Source organism: Citrus clementina, unplaced genomic scaffold, assembly GCF_000493195.1.
Source record: "Citrus clementina cultivar Clemenules unplaced genomic scaffold, Citrus_clementina_v1.0 scaffold_4, whole genome shotgun sequence".
Taxonomy (NCBI): Eukaryota; Viridiplantae; Streptophyta; class Magnoliopsida; order Sapindales; family Rutaceae; genus Citrus; species Citrus x clementina.
In genome coordinates this window covers 21,216,970-21,234,067 of record NW_006262274.1, presented here as the reverse complement: position 1 = coordinate 21,234,067, position 17,098 = coordinate 21,216,970, and the positions used below count along the sequence as shown (strand labels likewise).

Here is a 17,098-nt window from a genome sequence, read left to right as displayed (position 1 = left end):
TTATATTTTAAGAGTTTGCTATATTTTAAAAAAAATCTGTTTTTTATTACCTTTGACAATAAATACTTACTACAACTTTGAAGGCACTAATTAATTATAATTTTTAGAAAATGTTAATTAAAAATTTAAAAAATAATTATTTATTAGTAAATTAACCAATAATTATCTTTAAATGAATTGATATTTTCATATTTTTACAACAATCTTTTAATTATTTAAAATAGATCGATGCTAACTAACTTAATGTTATATTTAATATCCTTGCAATTATAATCTTACTAATAATTATTTATAAAAAAATTAATTTTAAAATTAAAATAATATAAAAAATTAAATTTATTTTTACTTTACTTTTAGGATTGATTTGTTAGTTAAATTTTTCATAGATAAATTAATTAATATCCACAAAAATATTATTGTAAAGATATTATTATAAAAGGAAAAATAAATATTGATTTGACTAAATATATTAATAACATAAATCTTTTAAAATATTTCTCAAAATATAACTATTAAATAAACACTTTGACTAAAATATACCCTACATAACACGAGTGTATATAACTTCGGTCGCACTAATAAGAATTAATTCTTTATTTGATACATAGGTTTTAATTTTAATATTTGTTTATGGCGTGTTTGAGATTGAAATTGAGCAACTGTAATTTTTAAAATACAACACTAAAATATTTATTAAACACTATCTGCTCTGACTTAAAAATTATGTAGATTTGATTTTCACATGTATAATAAAAAATTTATTATATTTTTAATAATTTTATCAAAATTATTATTTAAAATTTATATTTATTACATATTATTAATTTATATTTTATAATTATAATATTTTTATAAAAATTATAATTTAAAAATTATTTAAAAATAACAGCACCTCAACACCAAACATAACCTTACAAAGATTTGAAAAAAAAAAAAAATTCTGCTACTGTTAAATGCTCTCATTCGTGATTTAGCGTAGCAATACGGCGTCGGTTGGAATTGGTTACGTACACACATCTTATTCCTTTGTCCACACCGCGATATCATGTGTGAAAATACCAAAAATTCCTTCTCAAATGCAGCCTATGCACTTGAAGTGTACCTACAATTGTCTTTTCAGCTAACATATGCAAAATGACCGCCCGCCACGTTAACATGTCTGTGTCCGGCGCCCTTATCCTCATAATTATCTGCGACGAAGGAAAAATCTCGCTAACCGAATGGACAGTAGCATATAGAGGATATAAATACTTAGAACACCACGTTCGGAAAAAAATTTCATCATTCACAAACAAAATGGCTTGCAGTACCGTGTTACGTTGTGTGTTCTTAACGGAGTCATACAGACCTTTGCATCGCCATAACCGAGCTCTCTTTTCTCTTCCACTTACGACCGTTGGATCTACTCCATTGACCCGTTTGATTTGCATTAACTACGGAAGAATTAGGGCTCGGAACTTTCACTCTGCGCGACGAATTCATCTCAATTGCTCGCATAACGAGAGCCAATCACCATCTGCAGACGACAGTGACCAAGGTCCACCTCAAGAAGCCGTTCTTAAAGCCATTTCAGGTTCCTCTCTTGCCATTCTGTTTAATTATTATTGCTATTATTTATTGGGGTTAATATTATTTAATTAACAGTCGTTTTTGTTAGATATAATTTGAGTACAATCTTAATGAAATCAGCTGAAACAATAAACGAATTATTTTAAAATTCTAAACTACTTTTTGAAAGAACATGATGTGTTGTGAACGTTAACCAAGAGAATTGAGCAATTGTAGGTTTATAAACATATGTTAAGGAAATATTGATTGAATTGTGCTTGTATTTTCTTATGAGTAGATACTTTGGCAGGATATTGATTGGATTGCCATTGGCTCATTGAATAGGAATATCTTGTTTGATTTATGTGAATAAATTTTCATTTGATGCCAATTTTATATACTGATTGGGAATCAACGTTGGATCTAGAGGTATCAAAGACAGAAGGGAGGGTAGGGCAAACGACAAATGTGGTAATAGGAGGTACGGTAGCAGATGATTCTACTAATGAGTGGCTTGCTTTGGATCGGAAGGTAAAATAGATGAAATATAGTCTAAGTTTCCGGTTGCCTGGGTTTCTGGATGTGTCATCGTCTTTGGTTGCTGTCTCACTATATTATCTTGTCATAATGGAGATATTATTTTATGCCAGGTTAACTCATACCCAACAGTTAGGGGGTTTACAGCGATTGGAAGTGGTGGTGATGACTTTGTGCAAGCTATGGTTGTTGCTGTTGAATCTGTCATTCAAAAGCCTATTCCTGAGGTATGCTCTCAATTAATTAAATGATGAATTAGTGAATGAAAGATGAGCAAAGTGGTGATTTTAGTGATAGGATTATATATCACATGGCTACTTTATTCTTAACATCTGCTGTGCAGTTGTTTGATTGTTATTTTTCACTTGCAAACACTATTCTTTTATTAGATTTTCTTTTTCCAATTGAATTGACCTTGTTAGGATTTTGAAGGTACAAGTTTGCCCTTAATTGGTACCTAAGTGCAAGATAACATGAAGTGGGATGATAAATTATGACTAAAAACTAGATCTTAGAGTAGAACATCCCGCAGATGCATGCTGTTGATTATAAAAATGAAGATCATACGAAAATTTCAATAAATTCTACAATATAAGATTGGACTGTGCTGTGTTTCTGGATTTTAGTTTTTTTTTTTTTTTGGGTGATTGACTTAAGATCTGTAGTTATATGCTGGAACAATTTCAGTGTGTGGTTGCAACAGCCGTAAGTGATGTTAATGGAGGTTTTCTGAGTCTCTCACAACATATTGAGGGAGACAGCCTAAAATGTAAACTGGTTATGGTAGTGTAGTTTTAGGTCATAGCTGTAAAAAGAACTACATTGGATTTTTCTTTTTCTCTAAGAAAATTATAGGACTACAATCGACATGTCATGTTGGTGGGTTTTGGGGAAGTGGTTTTAATTGGGTATTATGAAACAGTAATTAAATAACGTGATGGAACATCTACTATTATAGGACAGCTCATGAGACAAGCTTAGTTAAGATAGCTTTCATCCAGCTATATGTGGTTGGTTACTGCTATGCAAACCCTTAATTACTGCCCACCTTATACTTTTTAGAAAGAGACATTGCTGGTAATCTGGTCGGCTGTATGATAACATGAGGTTTCGCAACAGAATGTTTGAATTCTAAAATTTGGAATTATTGGACATCAAACGATATCAACTGTGTTTTACATCAGAGTAAGAAGTATACCATAATATGGCCAAAACAATTGATGGTCCAAGGAAGATACGCTTATAAATCTGTCAATTCAGGTAACCCAGAATACTTGAATAAATTATTTGAAAAGTTGGCTCAAGCAAAAGCACTCTATAATTAATTTCTATGTTGAATTTCATGCCATAGGTTTACCACTTTTTGCAATGATATCCTTATCTGTATGATAGACTGCATTTTAGTTATTGATTCACTCACAAGTTAAGCCTTATCTTGAGAATATAGGTGTGACATGTGATTAGAATGATGTCCGTTGGCCATTAGTTTGGGTCTTTTTACTGGTTGAGAGTTTACCTTGTATCAGTGGATAAATGTTTTACTTTCTAGAGCTACTGCATGGTGGCATTGTGTATCTCCCAAATCTTGCAGACTAAAAATTGAAAGTTGCACGCACATGGTGCCCTAATGGAGCAAATTTTGTCTTTTAGCTGTATCATTCTGACACAAAGCTGGAATGAAAACTACCTTCTTATTAATTTGTTATCTTTCATAATAGGGTCGTGTGAAGCAGAAAGTATCATCGCGGGGAAAATATGTATCTGTCAACATTGGTCCTGTTCAAGTCAGCTCCAGTGAGCAGGTCTTTCCTCTTTCTAGCTCTCTGTTTCTCTCCTACATGTGCGCACACCACACGTATGCAGGACGCATTTGATATCAATGAATAATCATTTATCAGATTTTTATTCACATTAACAATATTTTATGATCGCTGAGATTTATTTGAAGTTGGCTGATAGCGAGATAATATTCTTTTCCAGGTCCAAGCTGTATACAACGCTATGAAGAGAGATGAAAGAATGAGATACTTTTTGTAATGTGGTTATCATTCTTGCTTGTACAGTTATGGTGATTGTCTAAGAGTGTGGGGCCTCCTCATTCTTCATCTATTTCCTCTACTTTTTCTTCTCCAAGGTAGTTTGCTTTACATTGTTTGATTAACCCATGACTTCATTTTAGCAAAAGAATCATGGTTCCCTATTCATCCCGATGCGTATGGACTAATTTGTTAACCACAAACTAGCAGCAAACTGAGGTTTTTATATGTAGCTAATATATTTTAGTTGTAAGGCAGGGCTTATTTCTGTCAGACTACCACGCAAAGAATTTTGTTTATTGATTCATTTAGTTCGTGATTTCAAGGTCATCAAAATACCGTAGAACGACAAGAAGCTACTTAACGTGGCTATAGTACTATTAACGTGAATGATCAAAATCTCCATTTGGCTTTAGTGAGGCTGGTATCAGGTTAAAATGTGTTATTATTTTAATAGTCAATTTATTATTGACGTAAGATATTATTGTCATGCAGTTTGAAGTTAATACTACTGCTTGGAGTTGGATGTAACACGTGGATGCCGATGGGATGAATCATGATTCATGAATGGTAGTGGTTGGAAAATTTTTGTTGAGATGCCGTGTTAAGCAAAATTCCAAATGCAAAATTATATTCAGACATCATTGTCGGCTGTCGACACTATCAACCCAGCTGATAAAATATTGCTGGTCATACAGTGGGTGATATGGAGCAGTTATGTTTTAGCTTGAGCTACTAAACGCGCACTACGATGCATGTCTCTGATCGAATTGGAAGGAAAAATTAAAGTTTGTATGGTCGCTTTGCAATTGCTGTTTGTCAATCAATGCACGCTTTTTGTAAAACTGCAGACTTGCAAAGTAGGAATGCTCACAGCGCGCGTAATCGCTGATGGTTGCATATCGAGAGAGAACAACAACTTGCATTCCTGTGAATTATATGCATGAACTGCGTCACAGTCTTGACTCCAAGACCAGTCATTCTCGAACCTTGAAAGATTCCCAAATTATTAGCCAAATTGCCCGCCATATGGACGCTATGTACGACCCAAATTTCTCGGCCAGTTACCATCTCTCCTTAATTTAAAACCAGTTATTGACTTGGTATGTAGCGTCTTCTATCGACCATAATTTGCTAATGATTGACGTTCCGTAGTTTTTATATCTTCAGCATAGATAAACGATTGTAAAAGGTCAATCTTTTACTAGCAAAGATTGAGGGTATGTTCGATATAGTACAAGCTAAGGTTATTATGGAGGGGAAAAATAAGTGACATAAAAGTTAATGTGTTGGTATATATGATTTTAAATAATTTTTTTTGACAAAATGAATAAAAATATTCGAATAAAATCATGTTGGTTTTAAAGTCACCAGCCCACCACTATGCATGTACACCAAACATTTTATGATTGAAGTTTTTAAGCCACGGCTTCCCCACAGGTACCCGAACTTACAGGTTTTGGAGCATGAAAATTAACTCTTATTTTTCAGCTAAATGAGGACAATGATTTCGTCACTTGAGATTGTGGCCATTTCTCTCTTTGTCGCAGCTCTTTCGATGACTTTCTTTAATATTATAATTTATGTCCAATTCAACCGCAGCTACATGACATTAAGCTGGTCCTCGCATCGACATCCAGAGCTCTGTCTGTTTTTCTTCCCCTGCTTCCTAGCTTTGGTCTTTTTCTCTTCTTCTTCGCTCACTGGCTTTCAAAATATTTAAAAGGCTAGATTTGAGCTTTCTCTAATTTGATTCAACTGCATGATGCTTGGAAGAATGGATCAAAAGATCACTCTGCGTGCAGAACCTGAGGTAATTTGCCTTTCGCCTGTCTTTTCTTTTCCTTTCTTTTCTTTTTTTTTTCCCCCCGTTGAACTTTCATTTAATATTTTTTTTTTTTGATAAGGAACTTTCATTTAATATTATTACTTCAAACATAGGATATGCTCCAAAGTGAACACGAAGAATCTTCTTTAGCATCAATACCCAGATCGCCCATTAATCAAAGTAGCAGACCAAGCAGCATGATCATTAAGGTCAGTGTGAAATATTGTTGTGTAAAATATTGTTTCTATGACTTTTGACGTCTTTCATTAATAAGCTGCATAATTTTGTGTACTGTAAATTATAATAAACAGAAAGCGCATACGCTGATTCCAGCTCACATAGTAGCTGAAGCCATATCAACGCTGCGCGGCCTTGGCTTGAGATGGTCAGGTCCCATAACGCCAACCGAAATGCAATATGTAGAGCAATATGTTTTCGCAAAATACCCACAATATTACAACGGTATTGTTGAACAAGAAGACACTCATGATCTTGAAAATCTGTGTGTCGATGAAGAATCAACAGAGACTGGTATTGACGAGAAACGCAAGTCATCACCTAAAAGTTCATCTCCGTCATTCAACTTCAATGATCTTGACAAATCTCAACTCGAACCATCGAGATTGTTAGATATTCTCTCCAAGAAAACTTCCTTTCAAGGGAATTTCATTTCAATCCCGGAAATTCAAGCTCGAAATCGGGCACTAAAGCATTGCGGATTGAGTGAAGATGAGTATTTAGTCCTCTTCGTGCCCAAGTACAAAGAAGCTATGCTAATGATAGGAGAAAGCTACCCTTTCTTTAAAGGAAATTACTACTTGACAATCATTTCTGAAGAATCCGATTACATCAAAGGATTTGCAGCTCAGAAAGAATCAAAGGTCATTGCTGCACCGGAGACTTGGCTGGATTTGAGAATTAAAGGGTCACAACTTAGTCAAAATTTCAGAAGGAAGTGCAAGTACACGCCCAAGGGACTTTTCTCATACCCGGTGGTTGTGAATGGCACTAGATATTCTATGCATTGGATTTCTGAAGCTCACAGAAATGCATGGCATGTTCTGCTCGATGCAACTGGTTTGGTGTTTGGTGAAGATCAGCTGGCTCTGGCACTTCATCGGCCAGATCTTGTGTTGTGTACACTTGCTAATAATACTCATGCTCAGCCATTAAAGATCACTTGCCTTTTGGTTAGGAGAAAATCATTTGATACTACGTGATCAACTTCAGCCTAACTAAGGATTTATTAATTCTTGTGCATTGTACTTTGTATTTGCTGCTCATGAATTAAGATGCATAATTTCCATTTCATTGTACTGTTTCTTTTTTCTGTTACTATAATCGGCCTGCATGAAGATAGGGGGACTTGATTCAACGGCGCCTTAAACTTGGTTCAAAGCTATGTTAATTTAAAACACATATTCTCCTAAAATTATCTAATTCAAATTTGATTAGCATGTAAAGTTTTTAATTTGATTTTAAACTACTTTTGGCTGGAGTTTTTTCTTTCTACTGGAAAAAAAAATCACTTAAATAATTGGTGGTTAAGAGCAAGACATACTATCAATATTCTCATAATACCCGGATCATAAAAACATTCTTATTTCATTTGAGTAGGACTATTGGCATCCCTATAAATTTCTCTTAACATCCATTTTCTTAAGTAATCCTATTAAAATATTTTTAAAAATTATAAAATTCTTTTAACACCTCCATTAATGACAAAAATACTCTTAAATAAAATTTATTGTGTAAACTCTATTTTTTATTTTTTATTATTAAAACACATTTCAATAATCAGATCTCTCCCATTTAAAAAAAAAAGACAATGAATTTTTATTCTCTCTATGGTGAGATTTAATTAAAAATTATCCTTTTATATAATTTAATAGAGATTAAAATTATAAAATAATTAAAAGGGATTTTAAGAGGTGTTTAGAGGGGGGCCAATAGTCCCACTCTTTCATTTTTGTATCATACTCGATTCTGGAGAGGGTGTGGTTCAGGGCCCAGTAGTGATCGAGAGAGCTGGTGGCCCAACATGTTTATTCGATAATATCAATTGGAGTCAGCGGGCGAAACACTTTAGGCCGAAGAGAGAAACAAACCGTCAGCACTTGATTCATTGAACTTTGAGGCCGACAAAAATATGTTCAATTATTTTCTCGCTATTAACGCTTTCTATTATTGCTTACTTGAACAATGAACAATACATGTGATTAAAGTTAAAGGATATGCCCATTCACATTAATTTCTTAACAATCCACAATGACTTAACCACGAAGAGTGACTTCTATTATACTGTCTGCAATTAAACGACAAGTAAGTAACAAATTATTTCATTTTTCTCTTTTAAGGGCACACAAGATTAAGGGCATATTCCGCAGTGATGTGATGCGGCTATTAAGTTTATGAGTGTAAAACAAAACCCAGCAGTTGGGCTGTGCTGCCACAATCCAACGCATTACCAAACAGTCCAGCAGCTGGGACTCTAAATTTATAAGTGATGATACGGCCACAAATATTAATATACAAACTTATCTTGTATAAATTGATGCGACATTAATTCATTAGTTGAATGAAAATATAAAATAATATAAATAAATTATGTGGCTCAATAGATATTTAATTCAACAAATTTTATCATGCTACATTAGTTTATACAAAATAAATTTATATAAAAATTTGTGACTATATCATTATTTCAAATTTATAGTGCAGCTGCCTTTTTGGTAGCACGCCTGCGCTTTGCTAAGTTGCTGAGCTAAAACAAAATGTTGGCGTTCTGAGAATGACTTGATGCCTCCATGAAAAAGATGTTTGATTGTGAATTTCGGAATTTGTGATTTGTGAAAGCTTACTTCATCGGTGCAAGAAAATAGAGAACCGAATAAAAATGAGATGAAAACTTCGTTCCAACCATTAATATATAACCTGTAGCTTAGATTAGATCCATTAACTCATCTGCAGCATCATGAGAAATTAATCTGTTTCTATCGAACAATAATATATTTAAAAAGTTCTGTTTCGAGATTGAAACATATCATACACGTACCCACGGCGAATCAATGAGAAAAAAAAAATTCTTACCAAAATAAAGAAATCAGACGTAGATTACTAAGAATCAAATGAGAGAAATTAAGTTCAATTCGTTAGCTAGTGTCAGAGTTGGGCTACGTGTTTGGTAATATCTTATCTTTTTTTTTTTTAGTACTGTTGTTGGGGAAGGGGGGGGGGGGAGAATGCATATTTTTGTACAATTTCAATTATTTACTTATTTATTTTAATATTTCGTTACATATATAATAAAAAAACTTTAAAAACCAAAGAAAATATGTTATAGTCACTGGCAGTATTCATTGATGATAAATCGATAATGTTTGGATTGCTGCTTTGGCTTTACTTAGAATAATTCCATGTCACGTAAGCAAAGCAATTTTGGATCGGATCAAAATGTGGATCATATGACGTACAAGCTGCAGTGGCATACACTTTTTTTTCTTTTTTTCTTTTTTTGGGAGAAGGCAGCGACACGCATTTACATTGCTAAAGCAGCCAAACATTTGAAGTTTCTCCAGACGACCAGAAGGAAACAAAAGAGCATAATAGGGTTTGTAGCTAAACGACACTTGTCCAAGACACAACATCGCAACCCACAAAAAAAAAAAAAACCCTACAACTGCCGTAAATATAAAGAAATACTCGACGCAGCACCTTTTGGTTGGTTGGGCCGTTCTCCGCAACACAGCCTTGTCCCTTGCTGTTCGCACCTCTCCTCCACGTGAGCCTTCTTGCTGTCCTCGATTACTGATTACATTCGTAATCTTAAATCTTATTTATTTGAACTTTTATTACTGCCGTTATATAAACAAAGTAAACGCAACCCGTTTCAGTAATTGCGAAATAAAAAAAGACAAATGGCATCGGCGGCGCACGCTAGCACAAAAGTCTCCGGCTAATTTTAATTACTCTTATGTCTTTGGACTTCCATATTCGGACACCGACGCTTAAAACAATTTATTCCAACCCCCTATCGTCCGTTGCCACCTCATCACTCTTTTAATTCATTTAAAAAACAAACTGACAAAATTCAATGTCCAAAGAATAAGCATACCTTATTAATTAAATCACTTGGGCATAGCCCAAGTGGCTAAAATCTCTCCCTCACAAATATGAAGAAAGAGATTCGAATCTCCGTCATTGTAAGGGTTTAATTTAAATATTTTTTCTTTTAAATTGGGAGTTTAACGTCCCTCAAATATTTTCAGAGCTTGAATGAAGATAATCTTTCTCCTTCGAATATTGAAAAAGGTTAAAAATCTAAGCAGTGTCATATCAATATTAATGTCAACAGGTCTCAATATATATATATATATGATTATACATATCAGTTATACTCTCATGTAATATGAGTTGTAATTTGAACAATAGTCTCGTGTCATTAAAAAAAAACCTTATTAATTAATTATTGATATTATAACCTGCAGATCTCACCCAAGATTCCGTAGTAAAAGTAAAAGTTCAAATAATAATAATAATAAATAAAACATAACAATAAACAAACAACAATCAGGGGGTGATGAAACGCAACGCAGCGTTTCAGCAAAACCTATCATCGGCATTGGTCGAGTTAGCCGCCGGTGGGATTTCAAAGTGCCAGATCCTCCCCACGGCGTCCTTCAAGTACTTTCTACACAAGAACTCCTCGGCGAAGGCCTTCTCCACTCTCCGATCAACATCGTGCAGGTACACGTGCGTCACACCGGATCCTCTCCTCCGCCTGGCCATAACCGCCGCCGAGAATATTGCTGCCATCCGCCCCGGCGCCCGCGGGAAGTACCCGCGCGGAGCGTCGATCATGATGATGTCCCACTGCTGGTCATAGACCTCGTCGGGGAGGCCGGTCAAGGCGAGCTTGCAGCCAACATTGCCACGTAGGAAGGCTTTGGAGGGGGAGCAAAGGGGTTCTTTTTTGTAGGAGGAGAGGAGGGCGTCGGCTTCCGAGAGATGAGTGCGGTACTGGACGGCGTGGGCATTGAGTGTAGGGGCGTCCTTGAGGACGGACTGGACCCACTTGGGATCCTCCTCGAGGAATAGCGTGGTGCCACGTGGATTGAAGGAGTTCCACATGAGGGAGTCGTATCCGAGGCCGAAGACGAGGAAGTTGCAAGGGGATATTTCTTTGAGGACGTTGAAGGACACGGTTATTTCGGCAAGCGATTGCTGGGGGACGATTTTTGAGGTGGCATAGTGTAGAATGGCGCGGAGTTGGATCGGCGTGGTGGTGTACTCGGCTACGTCTCGGGCTTTGGAGCTGGCCAGCGAACAGAAGAACGAGTTCTCGGCTGACCGGATTAACGTCGAAATCACTAGCGCTGCGGCGATTAGTCCGGCGATTGCGACCACCAGGAGTTTCTTTTTCTCCGGTTGAAACTGAGGGCTCTTCGTCATTTCAATTTGTGTCCTTTTTTTTTTTTGGAAAGAAAATAATAATCGAGATTAATTAAAAGAATCGGTGGGTGTTTACCAGTAAGTAAAATATAAGGCTGTAGAGATGAAATCAAGACGTGCTTGTGAGATTAAGATATATGTGAAAGGAAAGAAAGTGGGCATGTAAAACTTCAAATAAATAAGGAAATTTTCAAGAGTGGTACTCACGTTCCTTATCCTCATTTGTACCTCACGATAGACCTAATGTCGGAATAAATCTTCTCACTCTCTTGATTGCTTGGTTTGTAATATTTTATTCCAAATTAAAATGAATATTGTGAATGGTTTGAATTTCAAAGTGTTTTCTAATATGATAGTGCATTTATCAGTCACTAGTTACAATTTTGGTTCAAATCAAAATCAAAATAAGTTATATTATCATTAATTCATTAACTTTATTTTATAATTGGAATCACATAATGAATTATTATAAGATATTAAAATGTCTTTAATTTATTATTATTTGTTATAATAATTATGATTATTATTATTAAAAAAAACTAATTGTTAATAATAAGAATAAAACAACAACAACATCAAACAATAGTAAGAATAACAATAAGTACTACTATTATTCATCATCAACGACAACAAATAATAATAACAATCATCATCATCATCACTAGGGGTGGGCAATAGTCGGTTCGGGACCTAAACCGAACTGAACCAAAACCAATCGGTTCTTTAGAAGATGAACCGAATTCGAACCGAATTTAGGAACCGAACCGAAATATTTCGGTTCGGTTCTTAACATTTTTGTTTAATCACAATATTCAGCTTAGCAAATATTCAACATTTCTGTTTAATTATAAGTTTATTTTAACTTGTATAACTACAGTAACAACATTTCCGTTTTGATGATTTTAAAATAACAAGAAACTAAAATTAGTTAAGAGCATGCATATAATATTAACTTGCAGGATGTTGCTATGTTACAACATCTGTAACATACACACCCAAAGCTAATAGCACACGTGTCCTGACTTACAGAGAAAAAGCAATGCAAATGCAAGGTTGGGGGTTAGCTGAAGCAACATATGTACCTTACAGATGCTTTAACTTAGCCAGCTCCTAACTTGCAACGAGTACTCCGATGTTATGAGACCCAAACCGAATAAAATAAAATGAAAATGATTTGAAATTGATTGAGATTTGAGGCAGAATGAGATGTTGGGTATTGATCCAACACCATTACCATTGACCCAAAAACTCAAGTTATTAAGTAAAATTAAAAAAAAAAAAACAGACGGGCCATGGCATAAATTTAAAAGAAAAAAAGACACCCACAGGCTGCAGCTGCAGCAACCAAGATGACCATGTGCAAGGGTTAACGACGGCGTCACTGTGCTTGAGGGGAGGGGTTGTGCTACTACTGAGGGGCTGTGCTAGGCGCTGACCGTGGTGTGAGGCAAGGGAGCCATGAGGAGAGAGAGAGGCGCGAGGGAGAGAGGCAAGGGCAACAGTATAGATGCAATCGTGAATTTGTGAATTCCAATTTAGGGTTTTGATTTTTTGTGATTGAAATTTGATTTTAAATTTATATATTTCACTTTAAATATTTTGTAATTAAATTGAACCGAACCGATCGATTTTTCAGTTCAGTTCGGTTTTAAACCAAACCAAACAAAAACCAATCGGTTCAGTACTTTTTAAACCATTCGGTTTTTGCTCATAGAACCGTTTACCCACCCTAGCAAACCGCAGGCCAACAGTGAATGGCAGCAACAAAGACAACAATATCACCAAGCAGCATCGACAACAATGGTAGCAAGCAGCTGTGGCAACGACGGCAACAAAATGATATTTTTTTTAAATATATAAAAAAGAACCAAATGGAAATTTTATAAATTTAGTGGGGGTAATATAACTAATCAAAGAAATGAGATTTTTATCCCGACCTCTTCTATGAGAATGGAAACTCCCGTGATCATTCCCAATTTTTGGTGAGATTCGCTAATCTATTTTCAGTTTTCTTTCTCATATAAGTAATTGAACACACCATCTATTCTCATTCTCTTATTCTTATTTAGATTGCCAGTTAGTAAATACGCCATAAATCCATTTGAATCTTGTTTAGTGCTTTATTTTTTTGAACGCTAATATATTCTTTAGAACAAAGTAATAGTAATTTTTTATAATGTAATTTTAAAAAAAAATGCTTTAGTCATTTTCTAATGCAACATCTCACATTTTAACGCCATTGACAGGAATTTTAAAAAAATTATTGCAATCGATTATGAATAATTGAATATATTGATAACATTATATATATATATGAAATATAAAATTTGTATTTAAGTAGTACGTGACGTGACATTGTAACAATTTATAACAAAATAAATGTGTTTAGCATATCAGTTTAAGTAACATTAATTAAAAAATAAAAAAGAAAAAGAAAATTGTATTTTTTTAATTAAAGTATAAAATTAAACAAATAAAAGACTAAAAGAAATAAAGAATGAACGTAAGCGACTGCGCAAAATTTTAAAATATATGGAACATTGACGAAGATGTTGCACCGTTTTTCCATATATATATATATTTTAATATCTGCATATGTTTCTAAAAACTTGTATAAAAAAGTTAAAAATGATTCGGGATTTTTGGGTTGGTGGGAACATAAGGAATCTTGAGGGTGTTTGATGCGAATTATCATAATATTGTCCTTATTGTGTGAGGCCAATAGATTCATTTGGCTAACAAATTAATTATTTCAAATGAACAATTAGGAATTAAGGAGAATAACCCATTAAATGTCTATAACCTAACTTTTATGACTGGTATTAAAATTCCATGTTGACTAGATTGTCATTTCCAAATGCATTAAATTCTACCTGTTACCATTTGAAATTGGTCAATCGAATCATTGCCCATCTTAAGATTGAAATTTTCGAACTGCTTCAAGGCTCATGGTCCGTGTTCTATAAACTTTTGGTCGCCTTAATAATAATATCATAGCATTCATGTGTCCATATTCAGTGCATCAAATAGCGTATTTGAATTTTTATTTTATAATTTTAATACATCCTATCATTATTGAGTTGTGTATCTGTTATGTTAAATTTAGGCCAATATAAATACAGCGCATTTAATAACCATGTTTAAATATTAAAATTTAAACTTGACAGAGAAAATATACAAGTGACCTATCACAGTTCATGTAATAATCAAATTATTGTGTCACTTAATATATAGGTGATCTACTTAATACATATCTGATTTACATTAAGCATTACAACTCAATTGACTACACACATTCATATATCTAAAAAATATTATGTATTGATATATAAAATATATATGTCTACCAAAATGTTATACATTTATAACAAACCGAAGCTTGTAAATTTTTTTTTTTTTTTTTTGGAGCGAAAATTCGCACCATCTAAAAACAATTTTGCCCACCGGTTTATGAAAAATGATTCCTAAGAAGTTTTTGGTCAATTAATTTTAATAAGCATAACTAGTTGGCTTGACCTTCAATCAAAAAGTCAATACGTGTTTGAGTAGCAAAGCTCGAGAGTCATTAAAAAGAAAAAAATGATAATGAAACGAATGGTGAAAAAATGGGGAAACCGGAGAAAATGAGGCAGTGGGAAAAGCCTAATTTAGCATCTTAACTTTTCCATTTCCATTTTCCAATCACATTCGATTGTTTTTGTTATGATTTTCAATGAAAAAAAAGAATACGACGAGTAAAAAGGACCCACCGTTCAGTTAAAAAGAGGAAAGTCGCATAATCTTTTTAATCAGTCCGTCTATTGCGCAGAAATTTGCATTCTATAGAAATAAGCACTTCTTCGAAATTTGTAGTAATTTCACGTCAAATTGCTTCGGTTCAATATTAATTTCCTACTAAATCATAAACACGCTCATTCTCTTAAATCTCGTAAGTAATGTTTTAAACGAAAAAATATAATGAACATTCATCAAAATGATTAAGGACCATATGGATTCTTTATTATAAAATAAGTAGAAAATAGAACCGTGTTTCACGCGACTTTAAAAAAAAATTTAATATTATCTTTTTTTCTTATTTTACACTTGATGAAACTGATAAAAAATATGAATTGATTTTTTTTTAAGATGAGGTAGCCTTATAAAAAAACAAAAAAAAGCTATTAGTCAGAAATACAAATAAAGAAGTAACGCAAGATAAAGAATAAAATGAGAGAATATATTATTAGAGTGATTTTATTTATTCCAATTGTGTGTGTACAAAACAAAAAGATGAGCTCTCATTTTATAGTTACATAATCACTCCATGAAATTAATAAAAAATTATGGATCATAATTCCTTGTAAGATAGTGGGAGTTATAGGGAAGCTAAATGTTGCTAATGGGAGATAGTGAGGAGACTAAGAGATATATGTTATGACCATCCATATTTATTTTAATAAATTCATAACACTCCGCTTTAGATGTTCATTACAAAGAATGTGCCTCATTAAAACCTTTACATAATTGTTATTGTGTAATAACAATTAAATTAATTATGAGAAGATGAAAAACCAAATTTAAAAGAAAATTTCTCTATTTATTAGATAATAGAGAATATACAAAGATGAGAAATAGTGATACCACATTACCTCCTCAAGTCCCAACTTTATATATATATATATATATATATATATATATATATATATATATATATATATATATATATATAAATTATTATTGTAAAAAAAATTAAGTGTAGCATTTTTAAATTTAAAAAAATAGTGTTACATTTAAATTTGGTTGTAAATATTCTTAATTTATGTTTAAACGAAAAACGTACAATTTGCCCTTTAAAATAATTAATGTTCTTAGATGGTCCCGTTGGGGCATTAAAATTTTTTTTATCAAATTTGTTAAATAATTAATTTGAAGTTGGGACGATGCTGCTGGTGCAGGGCATCCGACGAGACACAAGAACATAAATTGCTCAAAGGCATTGTGGTTTCAGAGCTCATGACATGTGGCAGTAACAGGGCCTATAGCTCTTCGGAGAATTGCTCGACTCTTTTAACAATGTTATTTTTATAGAAGTCTCTCTTCCGGCTCTCTCTCTTAGAGAAACGGAATGAGAGTGGAGAGTGAGTCTATAGGACTATTGTGGTCACTCATATAAGTTGGGTGTTTTGGTTCGTGGTTTTATCTCTTTTTTCTTTCTTTCTTTTTCCGCTTTTAGCTGATCGTGAAAGTAAACAACGATATCTCAGTTTTCAGAAGCAAAATAGTTAAGCACTCGTAATGGACACTGATGAGCTGATTCGGAGGTGCCAAGAAATATCTTTGGACGGAGAAAAGAGAGGTAGAGTGTCACTTAAAAGCAAAATGAAGATGACAGGCCAAAAGATGGTGGACAACTGTCTCCTGGGAAAGGTGATGTTGGCTAGAGAAATCAACATCGTGGGTCTCGAAGCAACCCTGCAACAGGTGTGGAGAACTCTAAGAGAAGTGCAGATTGAAGAAATGGGGGACAATATTTTTTTGTTCAAGTTCGGAACAGAAATAAATAAGAGGAACATTCTAGCAGGGGGGCCATGGCACTTTGATAGTGTTAGTTGAACCAAGAGGTATCGAGGACATAAATAAATAAGTTTTCACTCATGCATCCTTCTGGGTCCAAATACATAATGTCCTCATCTTGTGCATGAATGAAGAGACCATCAAA

At 33.8% G+C, this 17,098-nt stretch overlaps 3 protein-coding genes across 3 annotated transcripts; 2 read left to right on the top strand and 1 right to left on the bottom strand.

Moving 5' to 3' along the window:
* The first annotated feature begins 1,197 nt into the window (after positions 1-1,197).
* On the top strand, positions 1,198-4,289 carry LOC18043587. The gene is made up of 5 exons (XM_006437964.2): positions 1,198-1,573; positions 1,976-2,079; positions 2,199-2,312; positions 3,804-3,887; positions 4,066-4,289. Exons 1-5 carry the CDS (start codon positions 1,297-1,299, stop codon positions 4,120-4,122), a joined length of 636 nt encoding a protein of 211 aa, XP_006438027.2. The 5' UTR covers positions 1,198-1,296; the 3' UTR covers positions 4,123-4,289.
* Positions 4,136-7,260, top strand: LOC18043586. The gene is made up of 5 exons (XM_006437962.2): positions 4,136-4,219; positions 4,617-5,224; positions 5,724-5,934; positions 6,063-6,158; positions 6,261-7,260. The coding sequence occupies exons 3-5, from the start codon at positions 5,884-5,886 to the stop codon at positions 7,167-7,169; spliced, it is 1,056 nt and encodes a 351-aa protein (XP_006438025.1). The 5' UTR covers positions 4,136-4,219; positions 4,617-5,224; positions 5,724-5,883; the 3' UTR covers positions 7,170-7,260.
* Positions 7,261-10,457: 3,197 nt separating this feature from the next.
* Positions 10,458-11,606, bottom strand: LOC18043584 (probable methyltransferase At1g27930). The gene has a single exon (XM_006437960.2). The coding sequence runs from the start codon at positions 11,398-11,400 to the stop codon at positions 10,549-10,551; it is 852 nt and encodes a 283-aa protein (XP_006438023.1). The 5' UTR covers positions 11,401-11,606; the 3' UTR covers positions 10,458-10,548.
* Positions 11,607-17,098: the final 5,492 nt, after the last annotated feature.